At 47.2% G+C, this 19,839-nt stretch overlaps 1 protein-coding gene across 3 annotated transcripts in view; it reads left to right on the forward strand.

Annotated features, from left to right (window-relative positions):
* GARNL3 (GTPase activating Rap/RanGAP domain like 3) overlaps positions 1 to 19,839 on the forward strand; it is a 146,001-nt gene that overhangs the window by 93,234 nt on the left and 32,928 nt on the right. For all 3 annotated transcript variants that reach the window (XM_034664549.1, XM_034664550.1, XM_034664551.1), the window contains 9 exons: positions 4,488 to 4,563; positions 5,259 to 5,357; positions 6,797 to 6,900; positions 10,718 to 10,826; positions 12,720 to 12,765; positions 13,624 to 13,730; positions 16,148 to 16,263; positions 18,137 to 18,241; positions 19,287 to 19,361. In XM_034664549.1, the coding sequence (XP_034520440.1) occupies positions 4,488 to 4,563; positions 5,259 to 5,357; positions 6,797 to 6,900; positions 10,718 to 10,826; positions 12,720 to 12,765; positions 13,624 to 13,730; positions 16,148 to 16,263; positions 18,137 to 18,241; positions 19,287 to 19,361 (837 nt within the window). The remainder of the gene's footprint in view (positions 1 to 4,487; positions 4,564 to 5,258; positions 5,358 to 6,796; positions 6,901 to 10,717; positions 10,827 to 12,719; positions 12,766 to 13,623; positions 13,731 to 16,147; positions 16,264 to 18,136; positions 18,242 to 19,286; positions 19,362 to 19,839) is intronic.

Here is a 19,839-nt window from a genome sequence, read left to right on the forward strand (position 1 = left end):
CCAGCGGCTTTCTGTAGGTGTACCCGAGGAAGCCCTGAGCCACAGGTGTTGGGGAGAGGAGGAAAGAAAAGGTCTCAGATCCAAAAAGTAAACAGAAAATAAACCGCATGATAAAGAAGGCATCTTCCCACCAAGTGGGAGGGTGGCTGGTGCTATTTAAAAATGTTATTCATCTGTTTCTGGCTGCTATACCATAGTTACACTTTCCTTGGCCAAAATCTTTCCAGAAGCAATGTGTGAGAAGCTAGCTTTAGATAGATAGAGAAACCTGGGTGTCTGTGTATTTCTTCCAGCTGCTATGCGTCGTCTTTGTTTCCAGGTAGCTGTGCTATAATGTGACTTTCCTAGATGACCAGGTAGTTTACAAAACTCTGTACAACAAAACTGGAATATTTTAAGCACTTCTGGGGGGTGGGGGTGGGGAGTGGCATACACAGGAGCTTGGCTTTCACAGAAAGTCAAAATAAAATCATCACTGTTAAGCATGGCCATAACTTTCAAAATTTGGTTTGACAGGACTTACTGGTTCTTGAAGAACAAGAGGTAAGAAATTTTATGAGAAATTTTATGTTCCTGCTACGTTCTGCCTCTGTGTTTGTAAATGTGCTTCTCCCTTCACCCCGACCATGACCTTTTCTTTCAGTCAAACCCCTACATGGATTTGCTCACTGAGCTTACTGTCACTGAAAGACTTTACCGACATGTTTTTCAAGGTATATTTCAGGACCTCCTATGCCGCTAGCTAGAGAGATATAAAAACAAGCTACTTAAATCTGCTTGGAAATATTCAAATTTTAGCCTCGTAATCAGGGTGAGTAATGAGGTTTTAATTTTCATTAAGTCAAAGAGAGGGTGTTTGTGCTTTACTAGCACATTCGATTTACTGATGCCATATTTATTTGCACATCTCCATCCCGTTGCCCCGCTTTTTAAAAATGTATTGGGTTTTCTAAGAACATAACTAACATAGGGAAATAATAAAAATGCTATCGAAGGCAACTGAGTAAATTAGTTTTTGCATATCATGCCTCTCAGGAAATGGTCATATCGTTTGTCCAATTGCTCCGGCCAAACTTGGAAAAATCCTTAACACCTCTCTTTCTCTCACACCTAATCCCTTGGCACATCCTGTGATGATTTTTTCAAAATATACCCCTAATTCAAACGTTTCTCGAGGTTTCTACCATGACTGCTCTCAACCCTTGATGCCACCCCATCCTCTCTTGCCTGCACTATGCAGTCTCCAGCTTTCCGCTTCTACTCTGTTCTGTTTCTTGTGTAGCAGCGCAGCAGTCCTTTTAAATGTCAAGTCAGGTCACCCCTATGTTGCAAGCTGTCATGGCTTCCCATCCCACTCCCAAATAGAGCCCGGAATCCTGACTGGGGCCCCCCGGGGCCTGCGTGACACAGCCATGCTGCCTCTCCAGTCCTCTCCTCCACACTAACCACATTGACTTGCTAATTCCTCCACCTGCTCAGGAAGAGCTTGCTGTTCCCACCCCTATGCTCCTCCCCGGATGTCCTCAGGTGGCACCCTTTCCTTGATAGTAGGGTCTCTGCTTGGACAGGCTGCCCTTGACCGCCCCTCTCACCCTCTGCCCTGCACACCGGCTTGTGTTTCTTCTTGACACTTGTGTTTTCATTGACTGGCTCTGTATCCGTTGCCCTCCCAAGAATGTGAGCAGCATGAGAGCAGCGGGGAGCTTATTCAGTTTGTTCCCGGCTGTATCCCTAGATCCTAGAGCAGTGCAGAGAGAGGGCACAAAGTACGTATCTGGTGGTTGAATAAGTGGATGATGTACTGATTGAATGAATTGTGAAAAATAATGATGCCACTGAAAAGAATGAGGTGGACCTTCATTTACTGGCATGGAAAGTTTTCCACAACATAACAGTTACAGGGGGTGGAGGTGGGAGCAATTCACAGGGCAATACCTACAGTACATACCCAGTTGTTTTGGTAAACAAACACGTGTGTATTCAGTCATTTACTCATTCATTCATTGATTCCACAAATCTTTCCTGAGCTCCTACCGTGTGCTGTTTACGGCATTGGGAATACATCGACGAGCAAGACAAGGTCCCTTCGTGGAGCTTACAATCTAGGGGGACAAGACAAAGTACACAGATGAGCAGACATAAACCCGGTAACACGGATAGCCCCAAGAGCTGGGAGGAAAATAAAACAAAGTAGGCGACACGGGAAGGAGTAGGTTTTTGACATCGAACAGAGGAGGTTTGTCTGAGGCAGTGACATCTCAGCTGATTCCCAGACACGTCGATGGACATGCAAAGGAGCTGAAATAACGTGCCCCAGATTGTTGGCAGAAGTTACTTTGTGCAAGGCAGTGGGGGTATAGGTTGGGCTGCTGCGGAGCGCCGGCAAACAGAGACATCCCCAATTTTATCCGTATGTTATCCACTTAGAAATCACGCTTGTGGCGACAGATTTCATGAACTCCATATGATTTGTAGAAGGCAAAAAATGGAAGTAAGACACATTTCTGGCAGACATTTGAAAAATACAGAAGTGCACTGGGCGCCTGGGTGGCTCAGTCAGCTAAGCATCCAACTCTTGGTTTCAGCTCAGGTCATGATCTCAGGGTCCTGGGATCGAGCCCCACATCAGGCTCCCTGCTTGTTGGGTAGCCTGCTTGTCCCTGTCCCTCTACCTGCCACTCCCCCTGCTTGTGCGTGCACATTCTCTCTCTCTCTCTGTCAAATAAATAATCTTAAAAGAAAAAAAAAGAAAAAAGAATTACAGAGTATGGATAGTGCTAAGAAAATAAAGGGCTATGGCAGAGAATAACAGTGGGGGAGGATGACTTGCTGTGGGAAGTCAGGGAAGGCCTCTCTGGAAACGGCCATTTGAGCTGAGGCCTGCGTGATGGGAAAAAGTCCACCATAGAGGCAGCTGTGGAGGGGTCCCAGGTAAGGGCTCGGCCTGGACCCATGCTCCCTGTGCACCCTCTAGATAGAAAACCACTCTTGCTGATGGGTGTGCATCTGTCTCTCAGGTGTGTTGGGGACAGAAAAATGCTTAGAAGCACAGCCTTGGACCCCTGGATTTTCAGAGTCTCAATTCTCCCAGATCCAGCTGTCCTGAATCCCAACATTCTGCCTTGACTGCCCGCGCCCAGCCTATGACGCAATGGCCAATGCTTTAATCACCTTTGTTCCTAGCCTACCCCTTGATTGACCACTAAGACTTCCCCCATTTAGTGCTGCATCAGATGGCCTTGCAAAAGTTGATTCTCTTCAACCTCAGGTTTTATTTTATTATGAAATACTTCAGATATACAAAAAAAATGGAGAATAATATTATGAAGACCTATAAACTGGTTATCCAGCTTAAGGAAAAAAATATTGAAAGTACCGTTGAGCTACCTGATCTCTTTCCTCTCTCTTCCTACAGAACCTATCGTCTTGCATTTGGTATTTATTATCCCCACAGGAGCAGATTTTAATCCAGTGTTTAAAGTCGAGGGTAGGGGCGCCTGGGTGGCTCAGTCGTTAAGCGTCTGCCTTCAGCTCAGGTCATGATCTCAGGGTCCTGGGATCGAGCCCTACATCGGGCTCCCTGCTCAGCGGGAAGTCTGCTTCTCCCTCTCCCACTCCCCCTGCTTGTGTTCCCTCTCTCGCTGTGTCTCGCTCTATCAAATAAATAAAATCTTTAAAAAAAATAAAAAGTAAAGTCAAGGGNAGCTCAGGTCATGATCTCAGGGTCCTGGGATCGAGCCCTACATCGGGCTCCCTGCTCAGTGGGAAGTCTGCCTCTCCCTCTCCCACTCCCCCTGCTTGTGTTCCCTCTCTCGCTGTGTCTCGCTCTATCAAATAAATAAAATCTTTAAAAAAAATAAAAAGTAAAGTCAAGGGCAGTGGAGTGAACATTTGTACTAGCTACTTCCTGATTTTCTTCCCCCTCCCCCACACATCTGTTTTGTGACTTTTTGAGATTAAATATCTTTAAGAATTGGGGAAAACAAGCTTTTAGAATAAATTGCCTACATTTTCCATGTCTGTTGCTAAGACCCCACAGGATATCAGCTGAAGATTGTTGTGTTCAGTTTTGAATTATACTGAGCTCTTCTGTGTTAACTGATGAGAACATGGCACCAGACCTGTGCGCTCCTGCTGGCTCTTTGAGCGGTGGTTTGCCACAGAATGGACCCAGCATCTTGCAGAACCCATTAGTAATGAAGTTACAAATTAATTAACTCACACAAAAACAAAGAGTTTCAACCGTAAGCTATCAAANTAACTCACACAAAAACAAAGAGTTTCAACCGTAAGCTATCAAAACCTCTAGAAATAAAGGAATGATCTTGTTAATATTGGTCAAAGTTGAGACGGAGGAGAGGAAATGATGTCTCGAATGTCCATCCCAGTCCCTGAGGTTTTCCTAAGTAATGAACAGCACACCTTGTAACTGCATATGTTCTGATGATAAAGTTTACATTCATCACCTTTTGTTGTCTTCTTGTAAGGGCTCTGTGAATTTCAAGTTTGGGGTTCTCTTTGCCAAAGACGGGCAGCTCACAGATGATGAGATGCTCAGTAACGGTAAGTGTCCCCTAATTTGTGCTGACACCCTGTTCTGCCTGGTTGCTGTTTTGACGATCCAAACGGAACTTACCTGTTGAGTTGGAGTCCTTAATACAAAGAAACAGCCAGTTGCTCTATGGAATTGTACAGTAAATTTTCGAGTAAACTTTGTAGGGCAGGTGTTGCCCAGTTTCACTCCTTCAACAAATATTTATTGGTCACCAAACTTTTACTGGGCACTGGCGCCAGAGAGGGAGTCTAACTGGATAATAACATGGGATGTGAAGAACTCAGTTCTACATCCTAGTCCCGGTAGCGGAGGAAGGTCTTTCTCTGATTTTTATGGTTGGGAGAATGATAAAATGGTGCCGTTTTCCTGTTCTTGCACCTTTCACGTTAGATACCTGTTCGTTATCAATAGAAGCAGTAACAGTGTTTTCGTTCAGCAGTACTAAACCCTTGTGATCCCAGTGTGGCAGCAGGAAGGTGAGTCAGTCTGTCTGTGCTTGTCCTGTCCTCGGAATCCTGGGAATTGTGGCGTCTCCTGCATCGTCTCCGGGAAGGAAGCGTGACCTGTCTGTTCCGTTCGCCCACTGCACACATCTGCAGAGCCTCCTCGCTCATGTTCGAGTGATTTGCAGTGCATGGTTAGGAGATGAAGACANAAGGCGTGCCGATTCTGTACTTTCTTCACACTTTACCTTTTCCTACAGAAATTGGAAGTGACGCTTTTCAAAAATTTTTAAATCTTCTGGGTGACAAAATCACCCTAAAGGGCTGGACAGGCTACCGCGGCGGTCTGGACACCAAAAGTAAGCCTGCCTCCTGATCTCTTCTGCTGTCATGTATAACTTCTAGCAGCCAGCCTGATCTGTATTTGGATTTAAACCCAAGCTGGGGGCAGGGATGGACTGGGAGGGATGAGAAGGGCTTCACACCCAGTCTGACGCAGGATGGCTGGGCATGTTTGGGGGCTCCATTGAGTTTTGCAAGACCAAGTCAGCGCTCCCAGTCCCTCGGTGTGGCAGACCATGGTCTGCCCGTGAATACTTACTGTCGAGCGCCTCTGTGTGCCGGGGCTGTGCGAGGCTCCCGGGACGTAGCAGTGGATAAACCACCATGGTCCCTGCCTTTCTAGGAGCTTATAGTCCAGGGGATAGCACAGGGGATAATTACCAAATACCTTAGTAACTTGGAGGAACAACAACAACAAAAAAGTACAGAGTGCCATGGGGGCATTTTGTCTAATCTGGGGGATAAGAGAAGGCTTCCCCGAGGGAATGATGAGAAACAGTAATCGGAGTCCTGAGGGGGGAAGAGAATTCTAAGTGAGAGAACATTTATGAAGTCCCTGAGTCAGGAGAGAACCTGATATGTTCTAGAAACTAAGAGAACATCTTATGGCAGAGGGACTGGAGAAGAGAAAGAGGCAATCCCACAAGGAGTTTGAGATCACATGAATAATTTTGGATTTTATGGTAAATGGAATCGGATGTCATGAGCGGATTTTAAGTAGCAGTGTGGTGGGATGAGATTGCACCTTGGAGCCGAACTTGCTAGCTGCAGTGTGGGGAATGGTCCAGCAAGGTGCATGAGCACGTGGTGAGCTTGCAAGGCTTGCGAGGTCACCAGCCCCATTGCCAATACTCAGCCTCTCTGTCACCGTCACAGCCACCATCTGCTGACCCCCGCTCTGGCCAGGCACCCTGCCAAGCACTTTACAAATAGAATCTTGTACACATCCCTAGGAGTTAGATACTAATTTTAATCCCCATTTTCAAATTAGGAAACTGAGGCTCCAAGAAAGGTGTGGTGACTCGTCAAAAGGTCTGCCTCACTCCAGAGCCCATGCATTCAGCTGCCATACCACCTGCCAGGGAGTGTACTTGCTTTGTTTTATGGACATGATAATTATTTGGACGTCATCTTGTTTTAATTTTGTCCTGTTCTCCAGGAATACCTGGAAGGCAAGGAATTCTAGAGCATTCTCCTTTTTAGTCCAGCCTTCTACATGAATCAGATAGCAAGCGAGCTCAGAGCGTGGAGGAAGAGGGCTCTCCATGTGGGCAGGAGCCTTGTATCAGTTGGAGAGTGAGCCATTCTGTTGTTTCCGCTCAGGTGGATAATCCAGAATGATCTTTGGGAATGTACTAACTGTATGCTGTATTCACCTAGCCTGCAAATAAAGCCTTTATTTCCTCAGAGTGTCAGAATTCTCTGCACCTACTAAATGCGTGTTTGTATCTTACAGATGACACCACAGGGATACAATCAGTTTATACTGTATACCAAGGGCATGAGATCATGTTCCACGTTTCCACCATGTTGCCATATTCCAAAGAGAACAAACAGCAGGTACGTGTGAACACAGGCTCTTTGAGAAGATGCAAACTGCCAAATAGTGACCGAAATGTGGAGAAAACATCGTCGCTCTGATTTCATAGGATTAGAAGCTGTGTGTGTTCGTATATGAGCTGAACCTCAGGTACCAATGTAGGGATATTGTTTACAGTCTGTGTGTTTGGACTCTCAGCAGCCTCGGGAAGAACCATCCTCACGGATGCTGTCCCCTTAAATAAAGGATCAGCGATAACAGTGCCCATGCGTGGCTGTGTGTGAACGTGTGTACGTATTTGCATGCATGAGTGTGGTTTTATAAACTCAAGAAACTGCTTTGCATGGGTGTTGCCTTCGCTGTGTGACTTCTCCCCATGTGCCTGGTATCTCACCAGAGACTCCCCAGGAATTGAAATAAGCAGACCCTGAGCGATGGTTGGCAGGCGTGTTTCAGGTTAACGCAGGTGGTTAACGCCTGCTGTGTCTGCACGCGCCGTGTCATGTTGGGGGAAAACCTACCTGAGACACTCCTCACTTACCCCAGAGACGGGCGATTTCCAGGAGAAAACTTTCCAGCTTGTGGGAATTCAGACCTAACAAAGATACATGCTGCTGGTTTTTGAAGGATTGGGAGGGTTCCACTTAACTTTTTATTAGTTTCTTATCCCTTTTTTATACATTGAAGGCATCTGTTTGAATAAATACCACAAACATGAATGGACAGTGGGCCAGCAAAGGTTTGCGAGAAACAGGAACCTAGAGAGGGGACGTGAGGGGCCAAGAAGGCCTTTTCTCTGAGCACCCTATAATTCTTATTTCAATAAGACTCCAGTAAGGGGGAAGGACACAATGCCGACCAGCGCGCTAAGATGCAGCGTTCCAGTCGTGAGAGATCAAGGTGCTTCGGGAACATGGCAAGGAGGGGCAGGAAGAGGTGGCCCCGTTGGATGGTTTGGGGCCTGGAGTATGGAGTTGGTGGGTTTGTCCTGCAGGCACTGAAGACTCACCGGAGTCTGTAAGCTTGTTCTGGTTGTAGAGAGCTTGCTCTGGGAAAAGTCAGGTGGAAACAGGAGGTGCCCCGGCCCAGGAAGACTGCTTAGTGGCTGAGGTCACTTCCTGCAAGGTGTCCTCCTTTGCACGGTAGAGACCACCTAAATTACTGCAGGAGCTGGATCTCTTAGGATCTTAGGATCATGGGCAGAAGAGGGGCCGAGCTGACCTTCCCAGTCATCATAAATGGTATTGACTTCTTACAGCTCAACAATAACATCACAGAACTTCCACGGAAATGTTTTATAATCCTCCTCCTCCCACTCCGACCTTTTCAGCCCTGTACAATCACCAAAACTGCCCATGTCTCGTGACAGATGGGGCATTAGCCAGAGAGGCAGGAGGAAAGAATGTGACAGCTCAACCTTTGCCCAACTCAGAAGTCGTTAACCTTATCTCTTTGAGGGGCTGTCCGTATGTTAAGGTCAGCAGTGAAACGTCCCCCGATGGACCCTGGTGTTCTTAACATCTTGGATGTCTCTGTGTGTAGTGCCTGGGCCCTCCGCTGGTCCAGCACCAGCTGTCTCTGTCACCGGGGAGATCACGCAGGTGGGCAGAGAGACAAACGCAGGATGCTAGTGAACCTTCAGTGTGCCCCGTCAGGGCAGAGCAGAGAAAGACCCCTGACCGTGAGCCCCTCTCCATACCTCGGGGCTCAGCGTAGCAGACAGAAAGACAGAGACCAGCCTGGCTCATAAAATCTTGGTGCTCATTGACCTCCTAACATCTAGAACATGAGTGAAACGGTCTGAGCCACATCCCAAATCTGACATAAAGAAGCCAATTCTCACAGAGTTTGTAGGCTCCACCTCTCTTCTCTGTTGCTGAACCAAACCTTAATGGAGGGGGGTGTTGATATTTGCCTCTCTGGGACCTCACCTTCCTCCTAACACCCCATGATGTCCCCCCGATTAACATCGCCTGTCCCCCAGCTCCAGGGCCTGAGGACGGTATCTAGTACCGGGTGACAGCACAGGCTCTGAGAGCCGCCCATCTGGGCCCAGTTCTAGCTGGGCCAGAACTAGCTCTACGATCTTGGCGCACGTGGGGAGCTTTGCCTGGCCCAGGGCACAGTTCTTGGCCCTCTCGTCTCCCCCTCCTACTCTCATTCATTCCCTCAGTGATCTCCCCCTGTCTCGGGGCTTTAGAGAGCTTTTCTATGCCACCTAAATTTACATGTCCGGCCAGACCTCCCTCCAGAAGTCCAGACCCAGGTGTGCAGCCTTCCTCTCAACACCTTCCTGGGCTAGACACCTCAAGCCCGACAGGTCCAGAACTGAACTCCGACTCTCCTGCAGAGTTTCTTATCTCAGACGAATTGCTGGGTCATGTGGTAACCCAGTGTTTAAATGTTTGGGGAGGCAGCATACCCTTCTCCACAGCAGCCGCCCCATTCTGCATTCCCACCAGCCGCGCATGAGAGTTCCACTTTCCCCACATCCTCGACAGCACTTGTTATTACCGGGCTCTTTGTATTTTCTTTGGTTTTGTTTTATTTTGGAATAGCTCTCCTAATGAGTGTGAAGTGGCGGCTCACTGTGGCTTTGATCAGCAGTTCGGAGCATCTTTTAATGAATTTACCACATCATCTTTGGAGAAATGTTTATTCAACTCTGGTGCCCGTGTTTTAATCAGGTTACTTGGCTTGTTGTTGTTGAGTTGCAGCAGTGCTTTAGATATTCTGGATGTGACCCCTTACAGATACGTGGTTTGCAAATTCTTTCTCCCATTCTTGTCAGTAGTATCCTTTAATGCACAAAAGCTTTCAGTCTTGAGGTAGTCCAATTTATCTCATTTTTCCTTTTGTTGGGTATGCTTTCGGTGTCACAGCTAAGAAATCATTGCCAAAAATAGTGACTTTCTGAATTAAATTGAATCGAAGTTATTAGAACATCTCTACACCTTCATTTCTGCATTTACATTTGCAAAAAGGGAATAATATCTAATATGAATCAGACAGGGATCCTGTTCTCCAGGAGCTTACAGTCTAGAAGAGGGGACACATTGGGCATCCATGGACAGTGAATCATTCTGTTTGGCCAATTAAGCAAAGGTCTCGGACAGGGCTTGGCAAACCATGGAGCGTGGGCTAAATCTCACATGCTGCCTGTTTTGTTTAATAAAGTGTTATTGGAACACAGCCACACCTACCCATTTATGTATTGCCTGTAGCTGCTTTTGTACGATGACAGCAGAACTCCTGGTTGTAAACCAACGGTATGCTCTGCAAAGCTGGAACTGAACTAGGTAGTGTCTGGCCCTTCAGAGAAAAAACTGTGCTGACCACAGATCTAGGAGACCGTTTTTGAAAGGTCAGCTGAGGTCAGATTAGGTAAACCCATTGTCCTCACTAAGTACATCTTTCAGAACCAGCTAAGGCCTTTATAAACATATTCATGTTTGAGCCCCATCCCAGGGAATTCTGATGCAATGCCTCTTGTCTGGGGGCCTTGAATGCCAGGCTAGGGAGATGAAGTCGGAGTGAAGGTGGACACAATTAGAGCAGCAAAATGGGAGAAAGTGGAGGCAAGGAAGTGAGTTAGGAGGCTGCTGCAGAAGGGGAGACAAGAGGAGACGCAGATCTGCATTGGTCAGGGAGCGGAGGAGATGGATAGGAGAGCCCGGATGCGGGGCTGGTAAAACACGGGACGTAAGAAGTCTAAGATGGCGGAAGTGTAGGGCTCTGTGATCATCGTGGGTTGCCATGTTGTGTTAGTGTTTTAACCCTGTGAATCTGCCGTGTTTGAGTGACCTCCTTGGTGATGTTACTTATGCTTACATCCAGGTGGAGAGGAAGCGCCACATTGGAAATGACATCGTCACCATTGTGTTCCAGGAGGGAGAGGAGCCTTCTCCTGCCTTTAAGCCTTCCATGATCCGCTCCCACTTTACACGTATCCTGGACCTTTGTGAATGAGTTTAGTGAGCTGTTGGTCAGCCTCATGGGACTAAAATGACTCTCAGCACAAATCTGACAGTTGACTTGCTTGTCGTAGTTGTTGTGTATTGCTAGATTTTTAGAGCCACCATTCTGGATTTTTCCCTTGGGGTAATTCTGCCCTCATCTTTCTCCATCCATTGGAATAATGGATGGATTCATTCTCAGAGAATTCTTGGCTTCTAGAATATCTTTCCTTTCCTTGGGTAGTCTTTGAAGTAAGGGAAACTCCCTACGATCCATCACTAGTAAATGAACTAGAATCATAGGTAGTGAACCCTCTGAGAAATCTACTTTAAATAAAAATTTGAATTGAACTGAAGTTATTAGAATTCAGTTAAATTTAGTTAAATAAAAATTTGCCAGTTAAAATAAAGAGCCAAAATAATGTTTCTTTGTTGATTCTAAACCCTGGAGATAACTAGTGCATTCCCACCTCCTGAAATTTAAGAGATGATGGAATTAATCATATTTTTATTTGCTTTTCCTTCTGCCTAGCTTATACTGCTGGCAGAGTCCTGCTGAAATTCTCTGTAATGTCCAAGCTCAGCTCAGTCAGGTAGACACAGGACATGAGCTTGGCCAGCCCAACAGACACCGTCATGGCCCTGTTGCTTTGGGTCACAGGCCCAACAGTGAGACCCAAAGGTGGTACCTCTGCAGGTTGTACATAGTAAATGAAATTCAGCTAATAGGCATTTTCAGAATAAATTCTGGTCTAGCTATTCATGTTCCCTGGAGACTCCAGTAAAAATGTTGGGAGAAGGACCATTGTGACCTGTCACATCTGGAAATAGATTGCTCTGCATGATTTGACTTGTTTACTGTAACCTAACAATACAGTGTGTAAGTTTTTAAAAGTGGGGAACGGCCACATTTCTTCCAGGAGAGTAGGGAAGAAAACATAGATGCACCTACACTTCAATAATAGTGGTTTTTGCTCCCATCCCTGCTCATCAAGTGGTATCTTGTTCCATTCACTGGGATTTAGGGCCACTATTTCCCTTTCCTGCAGCAGTTCTACTTGTAAAATAGAAGTTTTCTCCAGGTACCATGCAGGGGGCAAGGAAGGTGGCTCTTTAAGCGACCAAGAGGTAGTCATCATTTTTAGAATTTCCTTGAGTTGTAACGTCTAGATTTGGGGCTTGACACATTTGTTTCTGGAAAGGGGCAGGCAGAGAGTTAATGCAGATTCTTTCCTCTGAGTCCAGGAATGGAAACGCTTTGAGGGACCGATGGCCTTTTAGCCCTAGCAGAGGAAAGCTGAGGGTGGGAGCTGGCAGGGGAGGAGGCGGAAGAGGAGCAAGAAAGCTGGACAAAGCATGGAACCATTTTAGACTCCGCGCACCTGACACAAGACGAGATTCTGCTGAGAGGCTGCCACCAACCGCATTGGTTTGTATTGGTTTGTTTTGGTTTGTTTTGTTCATCAAAGCCAGAAGGAGAGGGAAGGTGTGCGGTAGAAATATTTAAATTGCTTTTATTTTCAAACTGGGTGAGAGGAAATGTATGTCTAATTTCATATTGGGATGTTTTGTATTTGCAAGCAAAGGAATTGCTCTTTTTGCTTTGTTGGCTGCTTACCTGCAAAATAGCTGTATTTATATTGCTTTTCTGACAGACTGAGAGACTAAACTCTTTCCCCAAAGGATGAGCACATAGAGTTGAACTTCTGTTTCCCTGAGCTGACTCTTTTAAAGACGTCAAGGCTCTATTTCAACCTAAGAATGACAGATGCCCTGAGCACAACGTGCAGGTCTGGGATGATTCTGCACAAGGGAGTTCAAGGCATAAGCCCTTGACAGTGAGTGTGGGGGTTGTTGATTAATTTCCTTAACTATCACCACAGATATTTTTGCCTTAGTGAGGTATGATCAACAAAATGACAATTACAGGTAGGTGATGACTTTCTCTCAGTTGTTTGTTCTAATTCTCACGTTTACTTGTTAATTTGGCATTCATTTGATGACTCTGGATGCACGTGTTTGTTGACCAATTTGATGAGAGTGTCCCCACCCAGTAGAACTTTCTTCAAAGCCGTCATCTCTTTGGGAAAAGCTTGTTCCATATAGTGTTGCCCTGTGCAACAGACCCAAGGGTCAGTGTCAGTTTGGAATTTTATTATACTCTAAAATGGGCACAAATTTGCCATATTTGGTCTTGACTAGAGTACCCCCTTTCCTAGGCTACGTCCTGGCCCATGTATCCCTCTGTTCTCAAAAATGAATCTGTTAAAAGGGTATCATGATGTTGTGAAAAGATCATTAACTTTGAGCCAAAAAAGATTTGGGTTGGAATCCCAGCCCTGTCACTTATTAACTTTGTGGTTTTGGGGAAAAAAAGAAATGTTTACTTCTCAGAGTTGCAGACCTCATCCGTAGGACAGAATGAAGGTAATGCTTTTACCTTGGCAGGTTGATGAGAATTGGTTGCTGCTGTGTCTTAAAATACCAAGTATGCTGCCTGGTATCCGCAGGGTGCTCAATGGTGGCCTTTGCTATTATTCCCAGGGTTCCTGACCTTGCCCACAGCTTGGTAGGTTGGACCAAGAAGGATGCAGAAAGACTTAGCCTCTACCCTAACGCTCATAGAAGAGCTGCATAGTGGCTGAGCCTCTGGCAGCCTAGAGGCGGCACTCCTCCTATGGAATGAATATTCTTGACATATCACATAGGCAACTGAACAATTGTAAGGTCTGAATATTAGTGATCTTTGAAGAAAAACCAAATAATTCTGAAATGTTCTCTACGTAGGCTGAAAATATTTTCAGAAGAAAGCGTACCACTCTTTGGCCCCCCCTTACCATCCCCACCGGTGTTTACAGACCACCAGGAATTCAGGGACTTTTTGCTAGTGAAATGTAAGTTTCTATTTTGAAATTTATTGCAACTTGTTCTACATCAGAATACATTTCTTCAGATTCTCCGAGGATGCTGTATAAGAAAAATCTCATTGTTTAAGCATTGATCCCATTCCACGTTCTGTTAATTCTTCATGTGAAACATGCAGTTTTCTGGGTGTGTTATGTAGGTCTTCTCCTGTGTCCCGGTCTGTACCTACTATGCTGCCCACCCACCTTGAAGTTTATCTACTCTCACCTGCTCATGATACAGGGGGCCTCAAATTTGCCTTGCTGCCCAGGGTTCTGCTTATAGCCATTTCTGAATCTCTGGCTATGTGTGTATCTGTGTCTTTGTCGGAGAGTGGGAAGCAGGTGGGACAAAGGGTGGTTATGTGGGTATGTACTTAGGGAAAGGGGAGTTGTTAGCTACTGTGGGGGGAGGAGGAGAAGACAGACCAACAGAGAGAATATGGGTGTGACAGTGCAGAACCTGACCATGCAGGCTTCACTACCTGGTGAGTATACATTTTAGCTCCACCAGTAATACCCAAATACCTGACCCTCTGCCCCCATCTTCTGAACCACAAGAGCTCAGCTGCATCCCTCCCCAGAACAGCCCTTGGTTATTACAGCTGCAAGTTCAGCTTGCAAACCCATTAAGGAGCATGAGCCCAGTGCTACCAGATAGTCCAAGTTTTCCAAACAAGACAGAGATCCGAAATTGTATGTGAAATTGCCTGCGTCTTAAAATGGCGGGGGGGGGGGTGCGGTTCAAGCGTTTCATTCCAGAGGATCAGGTGAAGAACAAGAAACAGACCTGAAACAAAGAGCCAGCAACAGAGAGCGGGATTAGCAGCTAGAAATGGGGAGGGTCTTGAAAGAGGTGGGAGGAGGAGTCAGGAAGTAAGCAGTCTTTGCAGAGAGCCTATAGCAGGGAAGTGGCCCCTGCAGGCATGGAGTCCTTGAATCACAACCTAAGAACCCAGCTTACTAGTGTACCTGCTGCTTTAAATGGAGCCAGTCAACAGAGGACTTGGGCAGCCCCCTTGGACGCTTGGGTGGAATGAAGCGAAGGCTTGATCTACAGTTGAAAACACGCACAGTCAATATAGTGGAAGAACCCAGGCTATGGGCTGTGAAGAAGGGTGTTGAAGGGATGGAGCTTGGAGCCAGGATGGACCAGGAGGGGTTGATGGACTGAGAGAAAAGGTAGAAGCCAAGGGATCCAAAGTGTCTTTGAATTCAAAGTGGATGCAGCAGGAGGGAGGAAGAAGGCCAAGCAGGAAACTCCTAGATAACAGAAAATGGCATTCCAACAAAATTTTTGACCTTTTCCCCTTATTTGGCTGAAACAGGTCATTTTAAAGGGTCCCCCCCCGCTCTGGCCCGGGGTACTAAGGAGAAAATATCCTCAAACAAAAAATTCCCAGTCACAGAATTAGAGAAAATAGTAGGCATGCCTTAAATGCATGCAGTTTAAATTCCTTAAGAGATGTCTTGCCACGAACAAGCCCAGTTTGCCCCCAGCACTCAGATCCTATCTAGGAAATGCCTGAGCCCAAGAAGTCCATTTTTCAGTCCGTGAACACTGTCCTTCCTTTGGCCCTTCCTATGAGCAAACTAACAGTTCGTATTTATTCAGTTTGATATGCCTAGTATGGTGCCAACTCTTTATATGTATTATATCATTTAAATTCTTACAATGACCCTATAAGGAAATACGGTTACATCCATTTTACAGAGTGAAAAATGAGGCCCCAAGAAGCTAAATAATTTACTTAAGAGTGTGTGGCAGCACAGCTGGGGTTCAAGCCCTTGACTTCAAGCTCCAAACCCCCAAGGCACACTTTCTGTCCCGTGCTCTAATGTGGGGCTGCACAGTCCACTTTACTGACTCTTGCTGTCTGCAGTCCACTCACCACCAGCTTTTTTTTTCCAGAAGAAACTTCCATTAGGGTAAGGATCCTAGTACTTTGTTAGGCAATTGTTATTTTTCTTAACAAAACGTAACGAATATATGTTTAATCCTGTTGACTGGCATCCTGGTAGTTTGGCCCATGCGTTGGAGGGGTGTGTTTAGATGGTTGGGTAGGTGGGTGGGTGGGTGGGTGGATGGATGGATGGATGGGAGGAAGGAATGGTGGATGGGGTCAGGTTGGGTGTGTACTGGGTCTTCAAGTAATTAGATATACCCTCTGCTCGGGAAGCTTACAGTCCAACAGGAAAGGTAAGACAGGCATACCTGTGGACTCTGGGTTTGTATAGAGAAATTTAGAGAGTTTTTAAGCATTATTCCATGAAGGAAAGGTCTTGTCAATGGTAATACCAGTGTTAGGGAAGTGGATAGCATTCACTGTGAGGCGTTTCCTTGAGAAGGACATCCTTCAATAGCATGTTAATTTTTGTAACTCCCTTTATAACTTGATTTATTTTAGTAATTAATGGTGAAAAAGCCACTTTGGAAACCCCAACATTTGCCCAGAAACGTCGACGTACTCTGGATATGTTGATTCGATCTTTATACCAGGATTTGATGCCAGATTTGCATAAGGTAACCCTGGGTCCGTGGTCTTCTTCCCTTCTCATGGGTTTGAGTGGAGAACGTAAGTCCTAGCGATGAGTCCTGGTTAGAAGAGCATGGGAGTCGTCTCGATCTCTGCTGTTAATGCCAGGCTGTGGCCACAGGGCTGACATTCATTCTTTCATTGTTGCCACAAGAGAGTGTTGAATGTCCATATGCAGGAACGTGATTTTCAGAAATCACAGGCCCGCGGAAATGGAGGTGAAGGCTGGGGGCATGGGTGTCAGTCAGCAGTCCCCAGAGCATTGAAGAGTGCTTTTTTGGGGTGACTGTCCTTGGTGGTACTACTCAACATTACCAGTGCCACAGAGCTGATGGATAGGCAAGAGTGGGAATTTTGGAGAGAGACTGGAAGATTTTTAAGGATATCTGGGGATTTACTGGCTAGCCCCATTTTTGGGCACCTGAAACAAGCATTTACACTTCCTGCAGATTTGCTTTGTGCCAGACGCTTCCTAGGCTGAAGGTATCTCCACACTGATGAGACCCAGCGCCACCTCAGTGCCTTGAGGGGCACCCGGGCTCCTTGGAGGCCTCCAGACTCAGTGTGAGGTCACCAGATGCCGTGGGCTCTTAATGCAGAGTGAAAGCATTGCTGTTCAGAAGCATTTCCTGCCTTTAACGAACGGGGAAGCACAGAACAAGTAGAGAGACTCCCCTAGACTCCTTACATCCCTGAACTCCAGCAGAAGGCACTACCAGTGATGCTTGTAAATAAATGGGGAGTTGGGTGTCAGGTGCTTACATGCAGAGATGAAAACTATCATAATGAGCTGGTGCCCATATGGTCCTTTCCCTTGGGCACAGTGACCACCACCATTTTATAGGGTACCCCTTGATTTCCGGCTGGCTGGTATACCCTAACTACTCGCAGCGATTAGGCCAGACTAACCCCAGGGCACTAAAGAGCAAGCCATAATCGCTAATCTGTCCATTCCTTTTTTTCCCCTAAAGTCAGGGCGGGGTGCAGAGAGGGTGCCAAGATACGGACACGGTGCCCCTCAGGTCCTAGCTGCAGCATGGCTGTCCGAGGCAGGCCTTCCCCAGCCCCCAGATGAAGCCAAGTCCCCCTGTTAGATGCTCTCCGATACCGTATGTACGTCCCCTTCATAGACATTCTCCCATGTGCCAATCGTGTAATCAGTCCCTCAGTCTTTCTGGCCATTAGACTGTGCTCCACGAGGACAGGGACCGTGTTTCACACCCCCCACATGTGCCAGAGTAGCGGGCGCGCGGTCGGGACTTGCTGACTGAAGGAGTGTGCGCGTTCTCGGACTATACCCTGGGAGAGAACTGTCATTTACTGAGCATGTGTCATTTACTGTCATTTACTTGCACGCACCCCCTCGTGTAGTCTTCATCACACGCCTAGGAGACGGGTATTAGCCATGCAAAGACGCTGAGACTCCAAAGTTAACTCACTTGCCCGTTGTTACCGCAAGGGCCACGGAGTCGCATGGCTCCAGAGGTACAGGTCACATAGAATTCTGTACGCCTTGTTCCAGGGAGGGGGGCGCTCTGTGCGAACAGTGTCCCTGGAGATGTGCAGGGTGGCGGCTCCACGTTGTTGGAAGCTAGTAAGCCCTGGAGCTGCTGGGGTGCCTGATTCCAAAGCCTGTGCTCTCGGTCAGGACGCAGCACCGGCTCTCCAGCTGTTGGCCTTCTACCCCCGGCATCTAGCACAGACCCTGGCCCATGAGTGACGCTCCATGGATGCTTCTAGAGTGATTGGGTACAGAAAGTTGAAATAGCATTTGGACAAATAGGTCTGTGCATTAGGAGAAGCCACAGGATGAGACTCAACAACCAGTTTTGGAACGCGTAACTTGTTTTTCTTTTCTAGAACATGCTCAATAGACGATCTTTTAGTGATGTCTTACCAGAGTCGCCCAAGTCCGCACGGAAGAAAGAGGAGGCCCGCCAGGCAGAGTTTGTTAGAATAGGACAGGTGGGTTTTCTTCTGAAGCCTCTTTGGCAAAATGTGCAGTTGTGAGCCCCATCCACGCCAGATGGCCTGCCTGCGAGCAATTTCCTGTCTGCGCACTCCCGCGGGAGCTCTGTGATTTCTCTTAAGGTTACTGTGGAAACCACGAGTGAGGGTTTTGATAACTGCGCAAGCGGGGTTCTCTGCGGGTGGGAGTGGGAGCAAAGCCTTCTGCCGGAGAGGGAGTGCCGCTGCCTCCAAGTAGGAGGCCGTGAGGCCCAGGCGGGGCTCTCTCTTGTCAGGGGAGCACGTACCGTTTGCCTCCTTCCTGGGGATTTTCTGAAGAGTGAGGAGCCCCTGTAGGAAAAGCACCTCGAACTCCCCTGGCAGAAGTAAGCCCAGAGGGGTGCCGTCCTCCAGGACCCGAGTTCCCACCCTGCTGCTTGGGCGCAATCCTCAGAGTTAGGCGCCTCCCGCTTAGCATCTTATTCCAGATTTTGGAGGAAATCTCTCCCGCTTTCCTCACTCCCACGTGATGTTCCTATGTCTCAGTTCTGGGAGGTGACACAGCTTTCTGTCTTGATCCATTGTCACATCATGGAGAAGGAGGAGGGCTGCCTGCTGCGGCTAAGATTCAGACCCAAAGGAGAAAACCAAGCAGGGTGACCCAGGAAAGCTTAGGGGCAAAAGTAACTTTGCGCCACACAGGTGCAGTGTGACAGGGGCTCTCCGATGCGGGTCCTTGTTCAAAGGCACCTGGACTCTGCTTCCCGAGATTGAGTCATCAAATTTGAGGAGGGACTGGGGAATGTTTTCAGCCTCCCCGTGTAGGAATCACTGCACTGAGCTACTGATGAGTTGAAATGACAGGACGGGGTCGTTTGGGCTGGGACGTTGTCAGTAGGCTGCATTCCTTGGCTTCAATGAGAGGGCAGTGTGGGAACCTGAAACTTTAGTCTAAAATTACTCCTATTTTATTAAAAAAAATGTTTTTCAAATCACAGTTGTTGAGCTTGCTGTTCTTTTACTGCCTGGTAACAAACTTTAAAAGAGATCTCTGTTCTGTAAGGCACTAAAACTGAAATCCATTGTGAGAGGGGATGCTCCGTCAAGCTTGGTGGCTTCGGGGATCTGTAAAAAAGAGGTGAGTCGATGATACTCTTAAGTTCATCTGTGAATGTCCTTTTTGTCAGTGACATTATCACAATTCTTCGACAGAGATTTGTGGGACCGAAGGGAGACGGGCTTGGCTGTTGCAGGGTCCCCAGGGAAAGTCCCAGAGGAAGTTGAGTAGCATTTAGGGAGAGCCCCCAGTTTCCGGAGTATGCATGTGCTTTTGTGTGCTGAAGCGGAGCAAGCTTCGGGAGCAGCCACGGTCAGGCAGGCGGGCCGAGCAGGGCTCCTCAAGCCGCGTGTGCGGCAGATCGCCTGCACGTACGTCCTGACCAGGTGCACATTCTGATTCTACAGCTCTGTGGAGGAGTCGCGGTTGTGCATTTCTGACAAGCTCTCGTGGGGCTGTGTTTCTCAAGCTTTTGTGTGTATGACAATCACCCCTTTTGAATTTCTGATTCAGTAGGTCAGGGGTGAGCCCTGAGAATCAGCATTTCTAACCAGTTCCC

This window comes from Ailuropoda melanoleuca, chromosome 7 (genome assembly GCF_002007445.2).
Source record: "Ailuropoda melanoleuca isolate Jingjing chromosome 7, ASM200744v2, whole genome shotgun sequence".
Classification (NCBI taxonomy): domain Eukaryota; kingdom Metazoa; phylum Chordata; class Mammalia; order Carnivora; family Ursidae; genus Ailuropoda; species Ailuropoda melanoleuca.